This window comes from Sycon ciliatum, chromosome 3, assembly GCF_964019385.1.
Source record: "Sycon ciliatum chromosome 3, ocSycCili1.1, whole genome shotgun sequence".
Classification (NCBI taxonomy): Eukaryota; Metazoa; Porifera; class Calcarea; order Leucosolenida; family Sycettidae; genus Sycon; species Sycon ciliatum.
Window position 1 is genome coordinate 40,750,473 of NC_088645.1, and position 18,665 is coordinate 40,769,137.

An 18,665-nucleotide genomic window follows, 5' to 3' on the forward strand; every position below is an offset into this window, starting at 1 on the left:
TACAGCTTCCAACACCTGCAACTGCTTAAAGAAACGTGCGCAACAAATAACACTAAACCAGGAATCGTCAAACAACTTACGACAATCCGGACTGGACACCAAATGCTTGTAGATGGCAGACTTGCTCTTGTCGATGTCGAACTCCTCCTCGTCAGTATCACTCTCATCCTCCACTTCCTGTTCCTGCTCACCCTTGCTTTCCTCCTGACCATCCTGTTCATCCCCATCATCATCCTCCATCTCCATCTCCTCATGCCATCGCTTCTTTCTCCTTGACGTGTTCACTGCTGCGCCCGTACTTTCACCTGCCACTACTGGTTCCGCCTTCTCGATTTTTCTCAGTCGTGTCTCCGCTAGTCTCTGGCTTGTCCTCAGATTCGTTTTTCTTCCATTTTCGTTTCGTTCTCCTGGTGATCTTTCCGTTACCGCCGTCGGGTTTGTTAACGAACGATCGTCCGGTGGTCTTCCATGCCGTGGTGTTGTCGTCAAGAGTGACACCAGATTCATGTGTTGCGCTCCTGTTGATTCCGGTGTTGTATCCGTTCCTGGTTGTGTTGTAATACTGACAGGCGTAGTAGTAGGCAACGGGTGTTTTCGTGGCCTCCCACGCTTTGGCCTGCCTGCCCTGGCCGCTTTTGACAACAAGGACAATGGGACGTGTTGTTTGATACGTTCGGACAAGTGTTGAAGCGTCCTGCCAACATACCGACTACCGCACTGTCGGCATTCAAAATGATAAATGAGGTGACTCAAATGATGGGTCGACAGGACGTCCTTCAACACCGTGAAGGAACGTATCGTGGTGAAGACAGTTACTACATTCACTGCATAGTACGTCTTCTGGACAATAGACTTGACAATACGACTGACCTTTGTCGACTCCGCGCCTTTCCAAGGCTGGCACAGGAAGACACGACAAGGAGCCGGGCCGATTGTCAATTCCTTACGGGGCGCATTGTTCGTGAGTAGTTTCGCTAACAGTGATGCTGGATATCCGTTCTTAAGAAAGACAGACACCTACCTCAACCGAAAAAGAAACGACCTGCCACCCGTGAGAGAGAGAGAGAGAGAGAGAGAGAGAGAGAGAGAGAGAGAGAGAGAGAGAGAGAGAGAGATGGGAGAGAGAGAGAGAGAGATAGATAGATAGATATATATATATATATATATATATATATAGAGAGAGAGAGAGAGAGAGAGAGAGAGAGAGAGAGAGAGAGAGAGAGAGAGAGAGAGAGAGAGAGAGAGATAGAGAGAGAGAGAGAGACATACAGTCATACACACTTAAAAAAAGCGTTTCTGCTGTAAATCCGAGCTTCACGATTTTAACCGATCATCAGACAGCAGGCATAGGCATAGTGGTGGCCTGCGGAAGCGAAGGCTAGTTTGTGTGTTTCTGAACATTCAAGCGATGCCAACGCGAATCCCGCGAATTATTATTTTATTATTATCAGACAGCAACTTACTTACTTGACTACAATTCTTCGATATGGCGCAAGCTTGGACCATGGCGCGAATGAATGATTCTACGGGATGATAGCGTGAAATGAAAAAGATTGTGTACTACTCATGCGGTATTGATGTGTTTTTCGATTTTGACAGCATGTTACAAGGCGAGGACGCATAGTGCTCCTGACTACAACCATAACCCGGTTGGCAGAGTCCCCGGTCTTGCGACCATTTGAACCGTATTGCAAGACCAGGACTCTGCCAACGAGGTTATGGTTGTAGTCAGGAGCACTATGCGTCCTCGCCATGTAAGTTGTAACATGCTGTCAAAATCGAAATACATGCTAAACTACCAAGCAAGGCTTCTTTGTATCATGCGGTATTAGTAGTCTTGAGTTGAGGACCAGTAGATCCACATGTAGACTACGATGTATAAGTCGTCCCTCTCTAATCCGGCACTAGTTTATCCAGCACCCTTGCAAACCTGTTACTTTCTGGCTCGTAATTCGATTTTCTAATCCAGCAGACGCCAGTTGTACATCGCATACCGTCAGGAAGCATTTTAACATACACAACACATGTAACATACACTTAGAATATCCTATGCCAGTGCACAGGATATTCCCAAGCGTATGTTAAAGACATGCATTCCACAAAGTAAATGTACATTTGTACTTGGATTGACACAGAAAATGCCTACATTTTGACGTACGACACAAACATGACATTGTATGTTAATAGGTGGGCCGGGTTGGAGGGCAGGATTTGATAATCCAGCACCCTTGTTCATCCAGCAGAAAATGCCGTTGCAAAAGGTGCCGGATTAGAGAGGGTCGACAGTACTCAATCTGCGGACAGAACTGTTTCGTCCTTTGTGGACTCATCAGCGCAGCACATAACAGAGGAAATGAGGTTCTCCATAACGCTAACAGCGAAGCCACTACCCCACATATTATGTACATGAATGTGTAGTCCAATGTCACCTGTGCCTTTGATCAACCACAATCATGTAGATCTACATGCAGAGGAAGAACTATCCACGCTGTGAATATAAACACGACATTGACGGCATAGCGAAGGGGTACCACCGTGAAAGGCTGCATGCTGCTGCTGGTCCCACGCCACTACGTTGGACATTGCGGAGGATTAGTCTTGGGACTACTTTCTAAGCAGTGTGCTGATGGTGGTGCGTGACCCTCTCCATCTTCAACCTCATCGGTAGGGTCTCGCTTCCGCCACAGCTGAGAAGTTAGCAATAGTCACAGTACACCATGCATGGTCACACAGAAAGAGGCTAAAGAGTAAAGTGCGACTAAAGGCCATGTTACGCATGTACAATACGTACCAACATCGCAAGGAACGGTCGTCACGGATCGGGCGTGCATGCTATAATCATGCGATGCCATCCGGTCACTTCACAGTGTACTTGTGGCACAAACTTACAGAACTACTTAGAAAAACTGGGCTGGCACTTCTCAGTTCTGTCACTTGTCAGAACTAGAAATGGCCACGGCTTGGGCCATAACCCCATGCACGCATGCATGCACAGGATCAAGAACAGGTGTCATGCTGGTACTTACGCATTTTTGTCATGTAAAAATGTCGAGTTGACCAAGGCCATGGCCAAGGCCAAAGGAAAGCGTTTTATTTTATGGATAGGACTCATTATTAGGAGGTCACTGCATTGTCGCTGCACACTCCAACGGGCACTGGACCTGTCAGTGCCCGTACACAGGTGCTACGCTCCTGTTCTCCGGAGGTGGTGATTTTTATTTAGGTTCATTTCAACTCGGAGCTCGATCCCTTCACGTCGCAAGGGAGAGGGGCAGAGAATTTCAAAACATTATTTCCAACGTTGTACGAAAGCAAACAAAATGATCTACTTGTGCTTTGATTGAAGTCGGGCTGCGCTTCTCGGACGACCGCGCCCGTTGTTTTCCGCCACACAGCGGAGCAGACCGGCAGGCACGTCCGGCTGTCGACTATCGTGCACGGAGCGGAAGCCGGACATCATGGCAAATCTATTTGGCAAGACAATGCACGGTCTTCTCCTGGTGATGATGGCGGCAGTGCCGCTGTCCGCGCTGTGTCCAAGGTGTGTCGCCGAAGACAAGCTGCTTCACGTCAATGTACTGCGCGCACCTAGCGTGTTCTCTAGCCTAATGGCGCGCGGTGCGACGTCCAGGGAAATTGTAGCCATGACGGAACACCTGGCGGAGCTGCAGGTGCGCACGCAGCAAGAGGAGGCGATGCAGCGGCGCAGCGGAGACGGCAACAGTGCGGTGACCGTCGAGGCGCCGTCGAAGCAAAAGCTGATCGAGGAGCACATGCTGACTGTAGTGAACGATGCGTACTTCGGAGCAATCTACGTCGGAACGCCGCCGCAGAAGTTCTTCGTACAGTTCGATAGCGGCTCGTCCAACCTGTGGGTGGTGTCGTCACGTGTCGACTGCCACAAGAAAGCCACCCACCTGAAGAAGAGCAAGGGTCTGTTCATTGCCGGCAATGCGACCGGCTGTCCAAACCTGCGTCGATACGACCACTCCTTGTCGAGCACGTATGCATCACAACAGCGATCCTTCTCGCTTACGTACGGCAGTGGGTTGGTGCGCGGGGTCTTCGGCCATGACTCTGTCACCATCGGAGGAGCGACGATGAAGAATGTCCTGTTTGCCGAAGCCACACTCCTGTCGCTGGAGTTCAGAAATGGGGAGTACGATGGAATCATGGGCTTGGGTCGTAGCTCCATAGCTGTTGGGCAGGTGAGAATTTGTCTAATGCCTGGTCGACACTAGGCCGATTTTCGGCCGATGCTCCGACACCGACTCCGGCATGAAATCAGCCGACTGGGTCGGACCTATATACCATGATACACAATTTTTTTTTAACTACACATAAATTTGTCGGAAACGTGTGCGACAATGCCGTCCACACCAGGCAATTATCGCGCCAATCTTGAGGATTTTTCGTACGATTCCATAACCGGCCGAAATATCTGCCTATTGTGGACCAGGCATAATATGCAAAACAAAAATGATAACATGCAATGCTGCCAGCATTTGACAAGGTCTGATACAGTATTAAAGTACTGCTCCCCCCACATCAGACGTTGTTGGTCCAGATGCATTTCGCACGAGTTCTCACACAATACACTTACTTAGTACGCGTTCGAATTGTCACTCTTTGACTTTTTGAGGAGCTTCGTTTTTCTGAAGAGGTGGCCTTATTGGCCTCTTCAGAAAAAAACGAAGCTCCTCGAAACTCCTCGAAACTCATCCGATGGGAAGGTGGATTAGTTTCGAAGAGTTTGGAATAGCTACGTCACGTAGTACGTGGAGATGGTCGATCTGATCGGACGTCATCATCGCCATGACAATTCCACTGAAAAACTCTAAAATGATAGAAACCGTTCTAATGGGACACTTCAACTAATCTCTTTATAAAATTTGTTAGAACAGTTGATGAAGACAATTTGAACGCGCCCTTAGTACGGACTCTGATAATACATACACCTCCTTAGTACATACTCTGATAATACATTCTGACATGTCACAAGACTGTAGGCACGGAGATGACCAATCGCATTGCACCTAGCAGGGCCTAGATGAGGGGATCAAAGCATGCTACAAGAAGTAGAACTCCATATTTAGTGGAGCGGACTTTGATTTTACTATCAAAGCCCGCTCCACTAGGGCTTTGATTTACTGGTCAAGCTCGCTTTTTTTTTACTCGACTCTGTCTCCAGAAGGTTGAGTCGTGCTTTCAAGTGCGATAGGAAGATCGAAGTGTGTGTTCATGTCAGAAATCCAATCAAAACTGTCGTGTTCATGTTCTATCAGCCAATCACAGCCCTTCGCGAAGTATTTACAAGTTGGATATGAGTTTCAAGCGTGGGTGCATGTCATAAATGTAATCAAAACACTCGTACTCGTGTTCGATCAGCCTACGTCACAGCCCTTTGCGTTTCGCGCGGCGGGCTGTGATTAGGCGATCTCACACTCGTAGTCTTGTTTAATTCCACACTACACACAGACGCACAGACAAACCCTTGCTTAGTACATACTCTGATAATACATACACCCCCTTAGTATGTACTCTGGTCAGACAAACCCTTGCTTAGCACATACTCTGATGATACATACACCCCCTTAGTACGTACTCTGATAATACATACACCCCCTTAGTACATACTCTGATAATGCATACACCTCTGTAGTACGTACTTAGGTAAGACAAAATCCTGGTTAGTGCAAACATTGTCCGGAGCACGGATGTATTGTCCAATAGTGAAGTATTTGGGGATAACAAATACTGTGAAAGCCCTATATCTAACAAATTGCTAAATCTAACAAGTTAACGAAGAGAAATCTTTCGTTAAAATAGAAATGTTATACAGAAATCGATACATATAGTGTTCCTAGTGAGCGTTGAGAATGCGTGAGAATCGTTACCCTTGGTGTCCCATATGGTGCAGTGGTATGTGCAGCGATTTCCTATCGAGAGATTGCGGGTTCGATTCCCGACGATTATGGTCAGACACGTCTTTCGTCTCTTTCTCAGACTCCTCCTGACTTTTCTTTCATTCTCCTGGGTGGTTACCAACAGCCAGTGCATGCCGGAGTATGTGGTGTGATGTGTGTGCGGGAAAAATATGAAAATAGACCAAAAAGTAGGGATTCACTGGCCACAAAAAGCCACTTCATAGCTGTGTGGTGTAGACCAGGCTGAATAGTGGCGGTCAATTCTTCAGCCTTGCAAGCTGTTGAATGGTGCAATCCCAGCACAAGCTGCTATGGCTTCTGCTGTAGCATCGCTATCATCGCCTCCGGCGATGGGCATCCAATGGTCCAATGGTCCAATGGTAGACATAGACCGGTCGGTTTCAGTAGGCAGTGGCCATATATGCGCCTCGTTAGAATAATGGCTTTTACTAAGTACAGTCTGTATCGGCTATAGAGTGACCGGCTATAAGAATATATCGGCTACAGTGATATTGGTACGAAATATCAAAAGCAAAACGTATTTTATCCAGTAAAAATATCACTATAACCAATATTATCGGATGTAATGATATATCGGATATTATGATGGCAACAAAGAATCAAAACATGCATAACACACTATATTATTATTGGCTATAGTGATAACTTTAAAATACATGTAGCAATAATATCAAAGGCCCTATTTTTTACTTTCTTCACATTGCTTATTTAGATAGTGGTACATGTACATGTACATAACGATTTTTTTTATGGAAATGCGGACACTGTCAACTACATGTATGCAGCATGCTCATTTGTCAAAATGCCATGCTGGAAGTATCTCCTTGCCTTTCATGTGTCGATCGAAAAAAGAAAGAAAAAAATCGATTGTATCGCATAATATAGTGATGCATCGGTTATAGTGATAAAATCACGGAAATCAAATGGGCACGCTATAGCCGATACAGACTGTACCTTGGACGCTGAGTACAATTCCTGTTCCCCATATTGGGGTGTGTGTTATCAGAGTTGCACTGCACCTGCACGTGATACGGTGCGTACACGACTATTGGCTGCCCCGTCATCTCCTTATCAGAGACCATAAGCAAACCGTCACGTGTGCGGTCGAAGGATTGGACAGCTCCGATTTCCAATCGTCAAAGCGTGCACGGCACGAAGCCGTGCGTTGAACCATCCAGGCACGTGATCCGGGTGATGCGCGATCCATGATGCAACTGGACTCGCAATCGTTTCGTGATCACCCGTTGGGGCTGCTCCAATCGTGCTCACGAAACGATTCAAGCTTAACGCGCGCTGGCCTCGTTCCCAGTTTGTGCCAATCGTCGCGCCCGACGGTTTGCTGATGGTCTTTACTATGACAGCTACACCATAGCTCAGTGGTTAGAGCATCTCTGGCCTCAAGCGAAGGTCCCTGGTTCTAGTCCCGCTGATGGTAGGCAATTTTTTCTTCAGATTTTTCCCGTTTGCGTCTTCCCCTCAAACCAATGAATGCAGTATAATAGCAATAATTATTGTTATTAATGAACGTATCTGTGTGTGTGTGTGTGTGTGCGTGCGTGCGTGCGTGCGTGCGTGCGTGTGTGTGCATGTGTATGCGGTGGATATGACTGTGTGTTCTCTACACGCCTTGCTGCTTGCCCAGGCGCCGAGCATCACACACTACCTGAAGTCACAGGGGCTCATCAACACGGCCGCCTTCTCTATCTATCTCAACACCGTCGAGAACAACGCCGCCGAGAAAGCGGTGGACGGCGGGCGGCTAGTGTTTGGTGGCGTGGACCCGCGGCACTACACCGGGAAGATCTACTACGTCGCGGTGTACGACAACGCGTTCTGGACGTTCAACATCCTCTCCATGACCGTCCCCGTCTCGGTGAACAACGTTCAGCTCGGCGCTCTGGACCTGTGCCCCGGAGGCTGCCAGGCCATCGCCGATACGGGCACGTCGCTGATCGTCGGTCCTCAGAAAGCCGTCGACAAGCTCAACGTGGCCCTGGGCGCCATCAACACCAGCGTCAAGCTGATGGGCATATTCACGCAGCTGCGCTGCACCGCCGAGCACCCGGTCATCCGCATGGCAGTGCAGGGCGTCACCATCAACCTGACCAGCAAGACATACCTGCTGCGGATGAACATCACGGATGACGACGGCACGCAACGAGCGATCTGCGTGAGCACGTTCCTCGCCAGCAACATGTCCCCGTCCTGGATCCTGGGCGACTCCTTCCTCAAGGCCTTCCTGACGGTATTCGACTACGAGAACAAGCGCATCGGGTTTGCCAAGATTGCCCGGTAACAGAGTATGTGTGAGAACGAGTGTACACGCAGCATTTCAGTGCAGACTCAGCAAGATAGGAATAATTTGCGCATGGTTTTAAAACTTATAATTTAGGCGCTAATTGTGCGATGGTGAGGCTATTCGCTCATTGTGTTGCGTGAACGTAGCGCTCTGTTGGTAGCTGTATAAGGGCAGCACGTTGGAATTCTTCGACCTCTGGTCGTATTGCTCCGGCATGGTATTCTAGATCTGGCATATAGTTCGTTTGTTAAATTGCAAATCACTAGCTTCACGGAACAATTTCACCCTTTCTCACGTTCTGCCTTTTATTCTCCATTGTTGTGTGCGTAAAAGAGGACTAATGGTTCATGAGTTTAACTCTTACTGCGTCCGTATGTGTGCATGGGTACGCATGTGTGTGTGTGTGTGTGTATGTGTGTGTGTGTGTGTATGTGTGTGTGTGTGTGTGTGTGTGTGTGTGTGTGTGTGTGTGTGTATGTGCGCACGTGTGTGTGGGTGTGGGTGTGCGTGCGCGCGCGTGTGTGTGTGCATGCATTTGTCCTTGTTGTGTCCGACAGTTCGGTTGGTCGGTGTGTGTACCCCGAATAACGATCGGTTGGGGCTGTTGCCAACGGGCTTGGCTGGTTGAGGTGCATTGCCGCCTTTGCTTTAGCACGGTCCATATAGTTTCTACCTGAAATGTACATGCTTGCTGACCGATCGAACACTCCTGGCACGATCAGCAAGTCTTGTGCAAATAAAAAATATTGTATAAACAAAACATGACATCGTTAGCGAAGCATATCAGACTATACTAATCCGCAGGATGATTCGAATTCGCCTCGTCTGGTGAGCGAGGGGCCCGGCAGCAGAACGAGCCAGTGTCGCATGTTGAGCTGTGTGTGGAAATTAAAGGTTCTCACAACGCTACTAAGTATCTCCCAGGGGTTAGGCATTGTCGCTACAACAGTGTCTGATTAGGCATTGTTGCTATGACAGTGTCTGATGCGCTAAATACAGCCCAGGGCACACATGTACACTGTACAGTGTTTGTACTGGTTGTATTTTTTCAAAAGGATTTACACTGGGGGAGTGAATTAGGGACTGGCGGATTCTGCTCGAAAAGGTGGCAGATTCTGCTCGAAAAGCAGTGAAATTGGCAGAACCATACAAACCTTATGGCGGGCAATTCCTCGAATTCTGCTCCATTTCTTTATCCACATACCAAACATGCATGAAACTCACCAGAAAATGTACCGAATCCTGCCAATTTTTCTGCCGGCACAATCCGCCGGTGCCTAGAGTGAACTACATGACCAAAACATTTTTTTAAAGTCTCCGGACGAAGCCGGACGGGTTCAGATGCACGATTTTCGGAACTGGACCTAGCCAGCTTCATGCACGACACCGTTGTCGACCGGCAATTATGCTTGTAATGCCAATTTTGCATGCGAAATGGTGTTAAAATGCCAGCATTATACCAGGTTGATAAATATGGTGGTAAAGACACACCTGGCAATATGGCGGTAAACACACGCCTGCCCACACACGCTCTCTAGGCTGCAAAGTTCTGGCACAGAGCTCTCCTTCTCACCACCACCACCATCAGTTCGCGCCTGGCGCCTGGTCGATGCATGGCTGGCGGTATACGGCATAGCAGGCTGGTACACCAAGTAGCGCATGGCACATAGATGATGACACAGCAACGACATAGCTCGATTGCGACGTACGTTTCGTCCCCGCTGGACTCATCAGGCAATCTTCTTCTTGGATGTCTTCATACGGAGCTTGACTCGGGAGAATGAAATTGAAGACACCACTGCAGCTGTACTTATGGTTGATAAATATGGTGGTAAAGACACACCTGGCAATATGGCGGTAAACACACGCCTGCCCACACACGCTCTCTAGGCTGCAAAGTTCTGGCACAGAGCTCTCCTTCTCACCACCACCACCATCAGTTCGCGCCTAGCGCCTGGTCGATGCATGGCTGGCGGTATACGTGTACCAGCCTGCTATGCCGTATACCGCCAGCCATGCATCGACCAGGCGCCAGGCGCGAACTGATGGTGGTGGTGGTGAGAAGGAGAGCTCTGTGCCAGAACTTTGCAGCCTAGAGAGCGTGTGTGGGCAGGCGTGTGTTTACCGCCATATTGCCAGGTGTGTCTTTACCACCATATTTATCAACCATAAGTACAGCTGCAGTGGTGTCTTCAATTTCATTCTCCCGAGCATTATACCACCTGGAAAAAAGGGACTATAATGCCAGCCATAATGTTAGCATTACCCGCCCATGCCTACCTCTAGCTAAGGACCACCTGCCACTAAAGACCGCTTTCTCTGGCCCCAAGGGGTGGTCGTTAGTCACAGGGTTTACTGTACACGGATGTGTGGAGCAACTTCCAGGATCTTTACAGTAGAAAAGAGGAAATACAAAGGAGTAAATCTTGGCAAATTGCCGGCTAAATGCTCGATGCACAAAGTGTAGAGCGTTTTAAACGAGAATGAGTTGAGTTACGACGAATCCAAACTGGCCCTCTTTCTCGTTTGAAAAGCGGAAATACAATGTCACATCTAAAATGTAGTCTACCCTACGGCATGATCTCGTACAGGGCAGCAGCTGTATACATGTATTTTTCAATCCGCTGAAACTGGACAAACCCATGCGGACTTGATGATGCTTTTAGTGCGCTTCCCAAATCCCTTCACATTAATGACATCCCCAATTTATTTCGCCAGGAACTTTAAACAAATTCATTCATCTCGGGCACCCTGTATAGGAGACCTTAGGAATACCCAAGCAAAAATAATAAAATACAATACAGTCGCCTGATGATTGTAGTAACACGTGAAACTCAGAGTTGTAACAAAGCTTCCAATCTCTCTCTTGTGTAAAATACAATACAAAAATCAATACGTCAGCCCAAAATCGCTGTGACTTGCAATGGAGTACCACACATTTCTGTGACGTTTCGCATGATCCTCGACGCGGCAGGTTCCTTCCGTGGCAGGTGAGCAGGTGCCAGACCGCGCCTTCTGCCAGCCCGTCCTCTTCTGCCTCTGCGGCGAAGTCGACCATTCCGCCGTCCACTGCCTCCGATACGAGTAGCGCCGTCTCTATCGAGGAGGTCGTTTTCACGGCGACGTCGTTCCCGGGGCCCGTCACGGTGGTACCTCTCTTGACCGTCCCTCTCACGGCGACCTTCTGAGAACGTGCTCACGTGATCTGCAATATCCTTCCACGAGTTAGAAATGCGCGTTCTGCTCCCTGGCGTGACACCATTGCCGTCGTCGTCATACAGTTGAAGACCATGGTAACCATGGCGACTGTCTTGTTCCTCGTCCGGCCACACGTCGCTGTTGCACTTGTGGCAAACCTTGACGGTCGCATCACGCAGGCTTCCGCCACACCGCCACCTTCTGTAGCAGGTTACGCAGAAATAGCGTACGCCGTATCGGCTCCAAGGCTCACGATCGCTGCACGTGATCAACGCGCCACAATCAGGACACTCCGTTTCATTATGGGACGTTGTGCTTATCCAGATTTTGCCGCAGCCTCCATTGGCCGCCAGACACTCGAAATTTGGTTGCAAGATTCGCATACAGTTCTCGCCGAGCTGCTTGCACTTCTCACAGGAACTTTGTTCGTGCTCCGCGCGGTCTTCTTTACTTGGTCGCGGATCGTCGCGTAGTTTCTGCGGATTTTGGTTGTGCGGGTATATCCAACGACCGCAGCTGCGACATTCCTGCGCGGTGTCTCGCCAGGATGAGCGGCTCGACCAGGTATTGTCGCATTGATCACATCGGAACTCTGCCCAGCAACGTCCCAAGCCCTGGAACGGTGTGAGACCAAGGGGAGGCCTGAACGCTCTGGCGCCAGACTCCATCACTGCTGGCCATTCGGAGACTGGTTCTAATTGGACAGTGTGCGCAGCGGACCCGAAATGCTGGCTTCAAATCGCACAGTGAAGCAAGCAAGTATTTTGGATCTGCCTGCTGCGACGCGTGTGCAGGCACAGAAAACGGAGGTATTCCAACCGGCGAGCTGCGTGAAGCGGAACCCTACACTGCTTCGCGGTGAAGAAAGCTGCATCGAACGCGAACAACGAGACGTTCTATGGGGGCAATGATAGTACATTGCACATGACTTTGTAGTCTATCCATTCACAGCGTATGTGCCCAGTAGCCATGCTAGGAGCTGGGTGCAGGTACCTTTTTCAAGGTTCTCTTCCAGAGCACTCTATAGGCAGTCTTTTTTGCATTTCAATGCTGATTATCGTGACTCTTTTTGGTGACGTTTGAGAGAAGGGAAAACCTGGGACTACACTGACGGGACGTTGCGAGTCAGGATCTCCTCATGTAGGAGTAAAGCTGTCAAATGCATGATCACGTGTTGTTGATGCTTGACTGCCTGCTGGACCACAACAGTTTCGATCGTTGTGAACATGCACCAGGCTTGTCAGGTGGGACCAGCTCCAGACGCCACTACAATAATGCCGACTGCCATGCTGGATCGCCAGACAGTTAGTCAAGTATTGACTCTGTAGTTGGTTGGTTCCACAGGGGATATCAGACTTCAGAGATACTGCCTGAACTGGTCACACGAATGAAATCCAGTAAGCATAGTCAACACGGATACTCATTGGAACAAAAGCTACATGTACATGTACAATACACATGTACATGTATTACAGAATGACGTAATACATGTACAATACACATGTACATGTATTGTAGAATGACGTAATACATGTACAATACGCATGTACATGTACTACAGAATGACGTAATATTCAAGCAGCAGAACTGGTCCCCTAGAATCCCCTAATTCCAGCAATACACAATGACATGTCCCGTTTGTTGGTGGTCCTTGGTTTGTCCAGTCTTTGACCATGTTGACAGCCCCGGAATGAGCGCCTGCTCTGCAGCGCAGTGCTAAAGATGTAAGTGCCAGTGATGGGCAGTATCAGACTATGCGTGTGGTTGGCATACTCGTGCAGCAACCTAGCTGCCTGCATGGTGTGGAGCAGCCCAGCCGCCCATTACACACCCTCAGTAGGCCTTATGTACAGATTCCTCAACATAAACCCTTTGAATTTGCGGACTCAAAAGGGGTAAAACTTAAAAGTAGCTACACCCCATGGTGATTCGTCGAATGGCAACTATGCATTCTTTCTGGGGACAAGTGTACGCTTGGGATTCAATGAACTACACGTGGACACTGTTGGTAGATCCCCGGCTTAGCTATGCGTCGACGCAATGCCAAGCTTACCAGTAACCTCTAGTCAGAGCAGACGGAGAGCACGTGTAGAGTATGCCTTCATGCGCTCAACAGAGCAATGTCGAATGCTGGAACCCATGCAATGAATTGGATTTGGACTTCTACTGTCCAGCACAAGTGTTTTCAGCAAACCAACATTCCAGACAACGAGAATTCACTCAATGCAATAGAATGAGAGCAACCGCCATCGTATAGTTACTGTAACAGATAGTTGGACCCATGATAGACGGCGATGGGATAAACGGCATTGAAGAGGCCTTTGTAAAAACAGGTGCCGTGGGAATCGGACTTTTAAAAACCAGTGAAAATTCCAGAAATTCTAGCAATAAGAAGATGGCGAGAAGGCAGAAACCCAGGGAAGCAAAAGAATAGGGCAAGCGACAAGAAGAGGAGGTGGGGAACGGGGAGGAAAGGTGGATGATGAAGATGGAGACAGGGACGAGGACCGGCAGAGCAGGCAACTGAGACCCGTCGCGCGCAAATACATAACAGAGCTCTGGAAGCGCGAACCCTATGGATTGTTCGGAATAATGAGAGTAAGGCATGATAGCATTGATGAACTTACACGTACATCCACAAAATTAATAGTATTAAACGGCCACCTCATTCTAATGAATTGTGTGTTACTCCCTAGGCATAGGATCCTATCTTCATGCTAATGGTTTCACCAAGTTTTGATTATTGAAGTCCAGGTACTGAAGGAAGGTAGTCACCTTGAGGTCTTTTCTCCCTCGAGATCTCCGTGGCTTCTCCTTGATCACATCGCCAGCAGCCTAGACGTCACCCAGCCCCACAGCCACGATGTTCGCGCTCATCGATCTCTGCAGCAGCGACCCATGCGAATGCACTTTCCACAGTTTCTCTGATCATGCACTCCGCGATCCGGATCAGTGCTGGGTTCCAGAGGGCGTTGTTCGTACGGGTATACTTCCTCCGCGCAGGACTGACATCTCTGCCAAGTGTCGCGCCAGGAGTTACCGCTGGACCATCGCTTGCCACAGCTGCACCTAAACTCCCCCCAGGTTCGCCTCTTTCCTTGATACGGAGTGAGGCCTTTCCCGCCTGGTGCTGACATCCTGACTCCTGACAAAGAATACGCTTCTTCCTTTACGGTTTGGATCTTGTTTGGAGGATTTAGAAAGAGTCAACCACTCACCAGTGCTTTCAGGTTGGTGTGTAATCCGACTAAGCTTTTTGCCCCAAACTGGCAATTGTTTTGAAACTCTCTGTAGTAGATAACAAATCCAAAACGATACTGCAATCCACTAAACTTGTTCTGCCTGGGCTATCTTTGAGCAAAGGGCTTATCTAAACTAAAGACTGTCTCGACCCAGTTTCAACTCAAGAATAGAACGCGAAGCTCGCCTGTGTTCCTTCCTCGGATTGCGCTGGCGGCTTTATACTAATAGCGCTGTGTTTTGACAGGCGCTACAGTAGTACTAGTACTCAGTACTAGTAGTATTCGCTAGGCATCAAAACAGTTTCGTTAGCTGCCAGTGTGTCACTGTCACGTCTGGCGAGCGGCCAAATGACGTCGTAACCCGAAACAATCTGCAAGCCCTGGTGCCGTCATCAGAACGAGAGAGCTTGGAAGCTCAGGGCCCTACCCTATGCTTTTTTGCCTTGATGACCTAGACAAAAAAAAAGCATAGGGATGTTATAAATTCTTTAAAAAAATCCTTTTTTAAGACATAACCTGGGATTCGAACCCGCACTATCGCGGCCTGCATGCATCCCCCGATACACTTCGCATACATACTAATTCTTCCAAGTTGTTTCACATTGTGATCTTGCATTTGAAAGCCCTATTTGAATATGCATTGTGGCCAGCCGTCTTTGATGGCACGGTACGGTAGGTGATAGCTACGGGACAGGTACGATCGAGGGTAATACGACACCGTCTCCCGTACCGTACCGTGCCATCAGACACAGCTGGCCACATGCAGCTGCCCGCAATATTCAAATAGGGCTTTCAAACGCAAGATAATAACGTGAAGCAACTTGGAAGAATGGGTATGAATGCGAAGTGTATGGGGGGAATGCATGTAGGGCGATAGTGCGGGTTCGAATCCCAGGATATGCCTGAAAAATAGGAGAATTGAAAAATTTATAACATCCTATGCTTTTTTGCCGTCAGATACGGATAGCGCCAGGCGTGACACAAACAAACAAACAAACACACAAACAAACAAATACCAAATTAAAGCTGTGTGCACCCTGGCTAGCGCCAGACGTTACTGAAGTAACGTCTTCTGCATAGCTACGGGAATAATTTTATTTCAACAAGCCCTGGTGCCGTCATCAGAATAATTTTATTCCCGTAGCTATGCAGAAGACGTTACTTCAGTAACGTCTGGCGCTAGCCAGGGTCCACACAGCTTTAATTTGGTGTTTGTGTGTTTGTGTCATGCCTGGCGCTATCCCGTATCTGTCCCGTACCGTACCGTACTATCAAACACAGCTGGCCACGTGGCCACATACAGCTGGCCGCACTATTCAAATAGGGCTTTCAAACGCAATGTCATAACGTGAAGCAACTTGGAAGAATGAGTATGAATGCGAAGTGTATAGGGAAATGCATGTAGGGCGATAGTGCGGGTTCGAATTCCAGGTAATGCCTGAAAAAATAGGAAAATTGAAAATTTATAACATCCCTATTCTTTTTTTGCCGTCATCAAGGCGGAAGATGGTGTCGTATTACCCTCGACCGTACCTGTCCCGTACCTGTCCCGTACCGTACCGTACAATCAAAGACGGCTGGCCACAATGCATAATTCAAATAGGGCTTTCAAAATACAAGATCATAACGTGAAGCAACTTGGAAGAATTAGTACTGTATGTATGCGAAGTGTATCGGGGGATGCATGCAGGGCGATAGTGCGGGTTCGAATCCCAGGTTATGTCTAGAAACAAAAAGTAGAAATTTATAAGAACATCCTTTTTTTATGCTTTTTTTTGTCTAGGTCATCAAGGCAAAAACGCATAGCGTAGGGCCCTGAGCTTCCAAGCTCTATCGTTTCAAGGACTCACCAGGTTCCAAGTCCTGCTTGGATCTGGAAGCGGAAGGATTTTTTCCAGCCGTGCTGCGACCCACAGTTATTGGGAGCTCGTGGCCTGGCACGAGGAAACAATGGATGCAGTGAATGGGATTTTGGGTCTTTGACCACTAACTTGCTGGTGAGCTGATCTACTGTGAGAGGCGTGCTTTACACACACCTCCTGGCGTCCTGCTTTACACTTCAGTTTAGCACATGATTATACTTCACACTGTACACCACATAGCGCTTCATTTGTTCCGGCGGTGATGTCCGCATCCGGAAGCTTCAGTAGTCCGGCGGCGGCTTTGTACAAGCGTATAGTCAGCGCTCAGAAAAACAATCCGAGTCTTACAGCTATGCCATTGCTTTCATTCGGTACAGGATTTCTTTTGCTGATCTGCTGCGATCTTGCATTGCATGTTTGCGTGGCTAGCTCTCGTGTTGGCACCGTGCTGCTGCTAATGAGGTATCCCACACTCCGGCAGTGTCGGAAGCCCACATCTCGCGATATTAGTTGCCATTTCTCGCTTCCGTCCTGTGCGTTTGTTGCTTATATCGTGTTCTTGTTTGTATTCAACTTGTTTTGTCCATTTTCTTTTAAAACTTATTTTTGGGGACACGGCTCCATGCTGTGTGATCAGTCGTGTTGAGTATTAACACATAGCGCTTACAGGCTCTCACTCCCTTCCGGTATTTCTCTCACTGCTAACATTATGCATGGCGCTGACATTATAGCACACAGCACGTGCATTGCTGAACTAATTACTTGTAATTAGTTGGCTTCTGGTTGTTCGGGAGGCTCATAGCTATCCTGGACAATATTACCGTCTCACTCAGTCACTGTTCAGTGCTCACCTCTCACCGCTTTAGGAGCTGCATCTGCTCCTTGATTCTTGAAGGGAGGTGGTGTTCCTGCGGATGCGGAAAACACCGCCTCTAGCCGAGTCTGACGCGAACCGTGAAGAAAATCCCCATCATCATCAGCCGTCATCAGAATAAAAGGACAGGTAGTTAGTGAGATGGATCACGTGATTCCTGATAATTATCATACATGTAGGCCCTCCCGGGTGGGGGGGGGGGGGGCTCGCTTTCCAACCGCAGTCCTCCCACATGCAGCGAAACTTCAGTATAATGTTCTTCCACGGAATCTAAAGAGTAAAGATTCATGCAGTGGGTCCACTGGCGGTTATAAGGCATAATTATGCCTGTTTTGATTCCCGCTTTTAATAACGATGTACAATGTACAATGTACATGATATGACAGATAGTCCAACCAGCATAGGCGACTGTTAACAGGAAATACGGCCAGAGCAATGACGCTGCTGTTCTAGGCCCACACTACCAAGCTCAACAGGTCCCGAAAAGTCGAAAACGCTCATTCTTCACAGTGGTCTCCCCAAGGTACTCTGAATACGCTACACCTCAAGGAAACACACCTTTGCAAAATTATGGTACATGGCATTGTCATGCATACATACACATGTGTACAATGTATATTACATGTACAAGTACAGTGAGCGCGGATTAAGCGCAGGTCTACCGTCTATGGAATGCTTATTGTGCTTCATTCATTATGGCAACACATCATTATGCACGGCTATAGCCTTCGACAGTTAGAACCCAGTCGTAAGCACATACTGCAATTCTCCTCGTCGTGAGGCCGTCCATTGTCACCATCAGGGGCATGTTCAGCGACGCTGAGAGATTGTGGGTACACCTTGGTGCCGCAGCTTCGACATTTCTGCCACTCGCCGCGCCAGGCGCTGAAGCTGGTCCACCACCTGCCACAGTGTCCGCAACGAAACTCCCCACAGAGCCGCTGCACGGTACTCTGAGTCCGAAACGGTGCAGGAGGATTTGCCCTTGGCCTCGGCTTTGGGTCTGGGTTAAGGACGCGTGTACCAGTCCGGATACCATCACTATAATCAGAAGGACTGGTAGCACGACTAGTAGAGCTACGGGTATCACGATGAGCACCAGAGTGTGGCGATATCACCTCATCTTCTTCTCCCCGCATGCAGATATAAAGGAGTAAACCGCCAACTAAAAGAAGCCATACACCATTTGGACCTATGGACATGATGAATTCAGCTACTTTTGCGACCATTTGAAGTGCATTC

The 18,665-nt window shown here is 48.4% G+C and overlaps 2 protein-coding genes across 2 annotated transcripts; one reads left to right on the plus strand and one right to left on the minus strand.

Annotated features, from left to right (window-relative positions):
- Positions 1-3,125: 3,125 nt before the first annotated feature.
- LOC135812215 (uncharacterized) lies at positions 3,126-8,608 on the plus strand. The gene is made up of 2 exons (XM_065325552.1): positions 3,126-4,208; positions 7,591-8,608. The coding sequence occupies exons 1-2, from the start codon at positions 3,459-3,461 to the stop codon at positions 8,242-8,244; spliced, it is 1,404 nt and encodes a 467-aa protein (XP_065181624.1). The 5' UTR covers positions 3,126-3,458; the 3' UTR covers positions 8,245-8,608.
- Positions 8,609-13,529: 4,921 nt separating this feature from the next.
- On the minus strand, positions 13,530-18,653 carry LOC135813094 (zinc finger CCHC domain-containing protein 24-like). Its single transcript, XM_065326312.1, has 2 exons — positions 18,046-18,653; positions 13,530-14,649 (listed from the first exon to the last, which is right to left on the minus strand). Exons 1-2 carry the CDS (start codon positions 18,111-18,113, stop codon positions 14,319-14,321), a joined length of 399 nt encoding a protein of 132 aa, XP_065182384.1. The 5' UTR covers positions 18,114-18,653; the 3' UTR covers positions 13,530-14,318.
- Between the last annotated feature and the right edge of the window lie 12 nt (positions 18,654-18,665).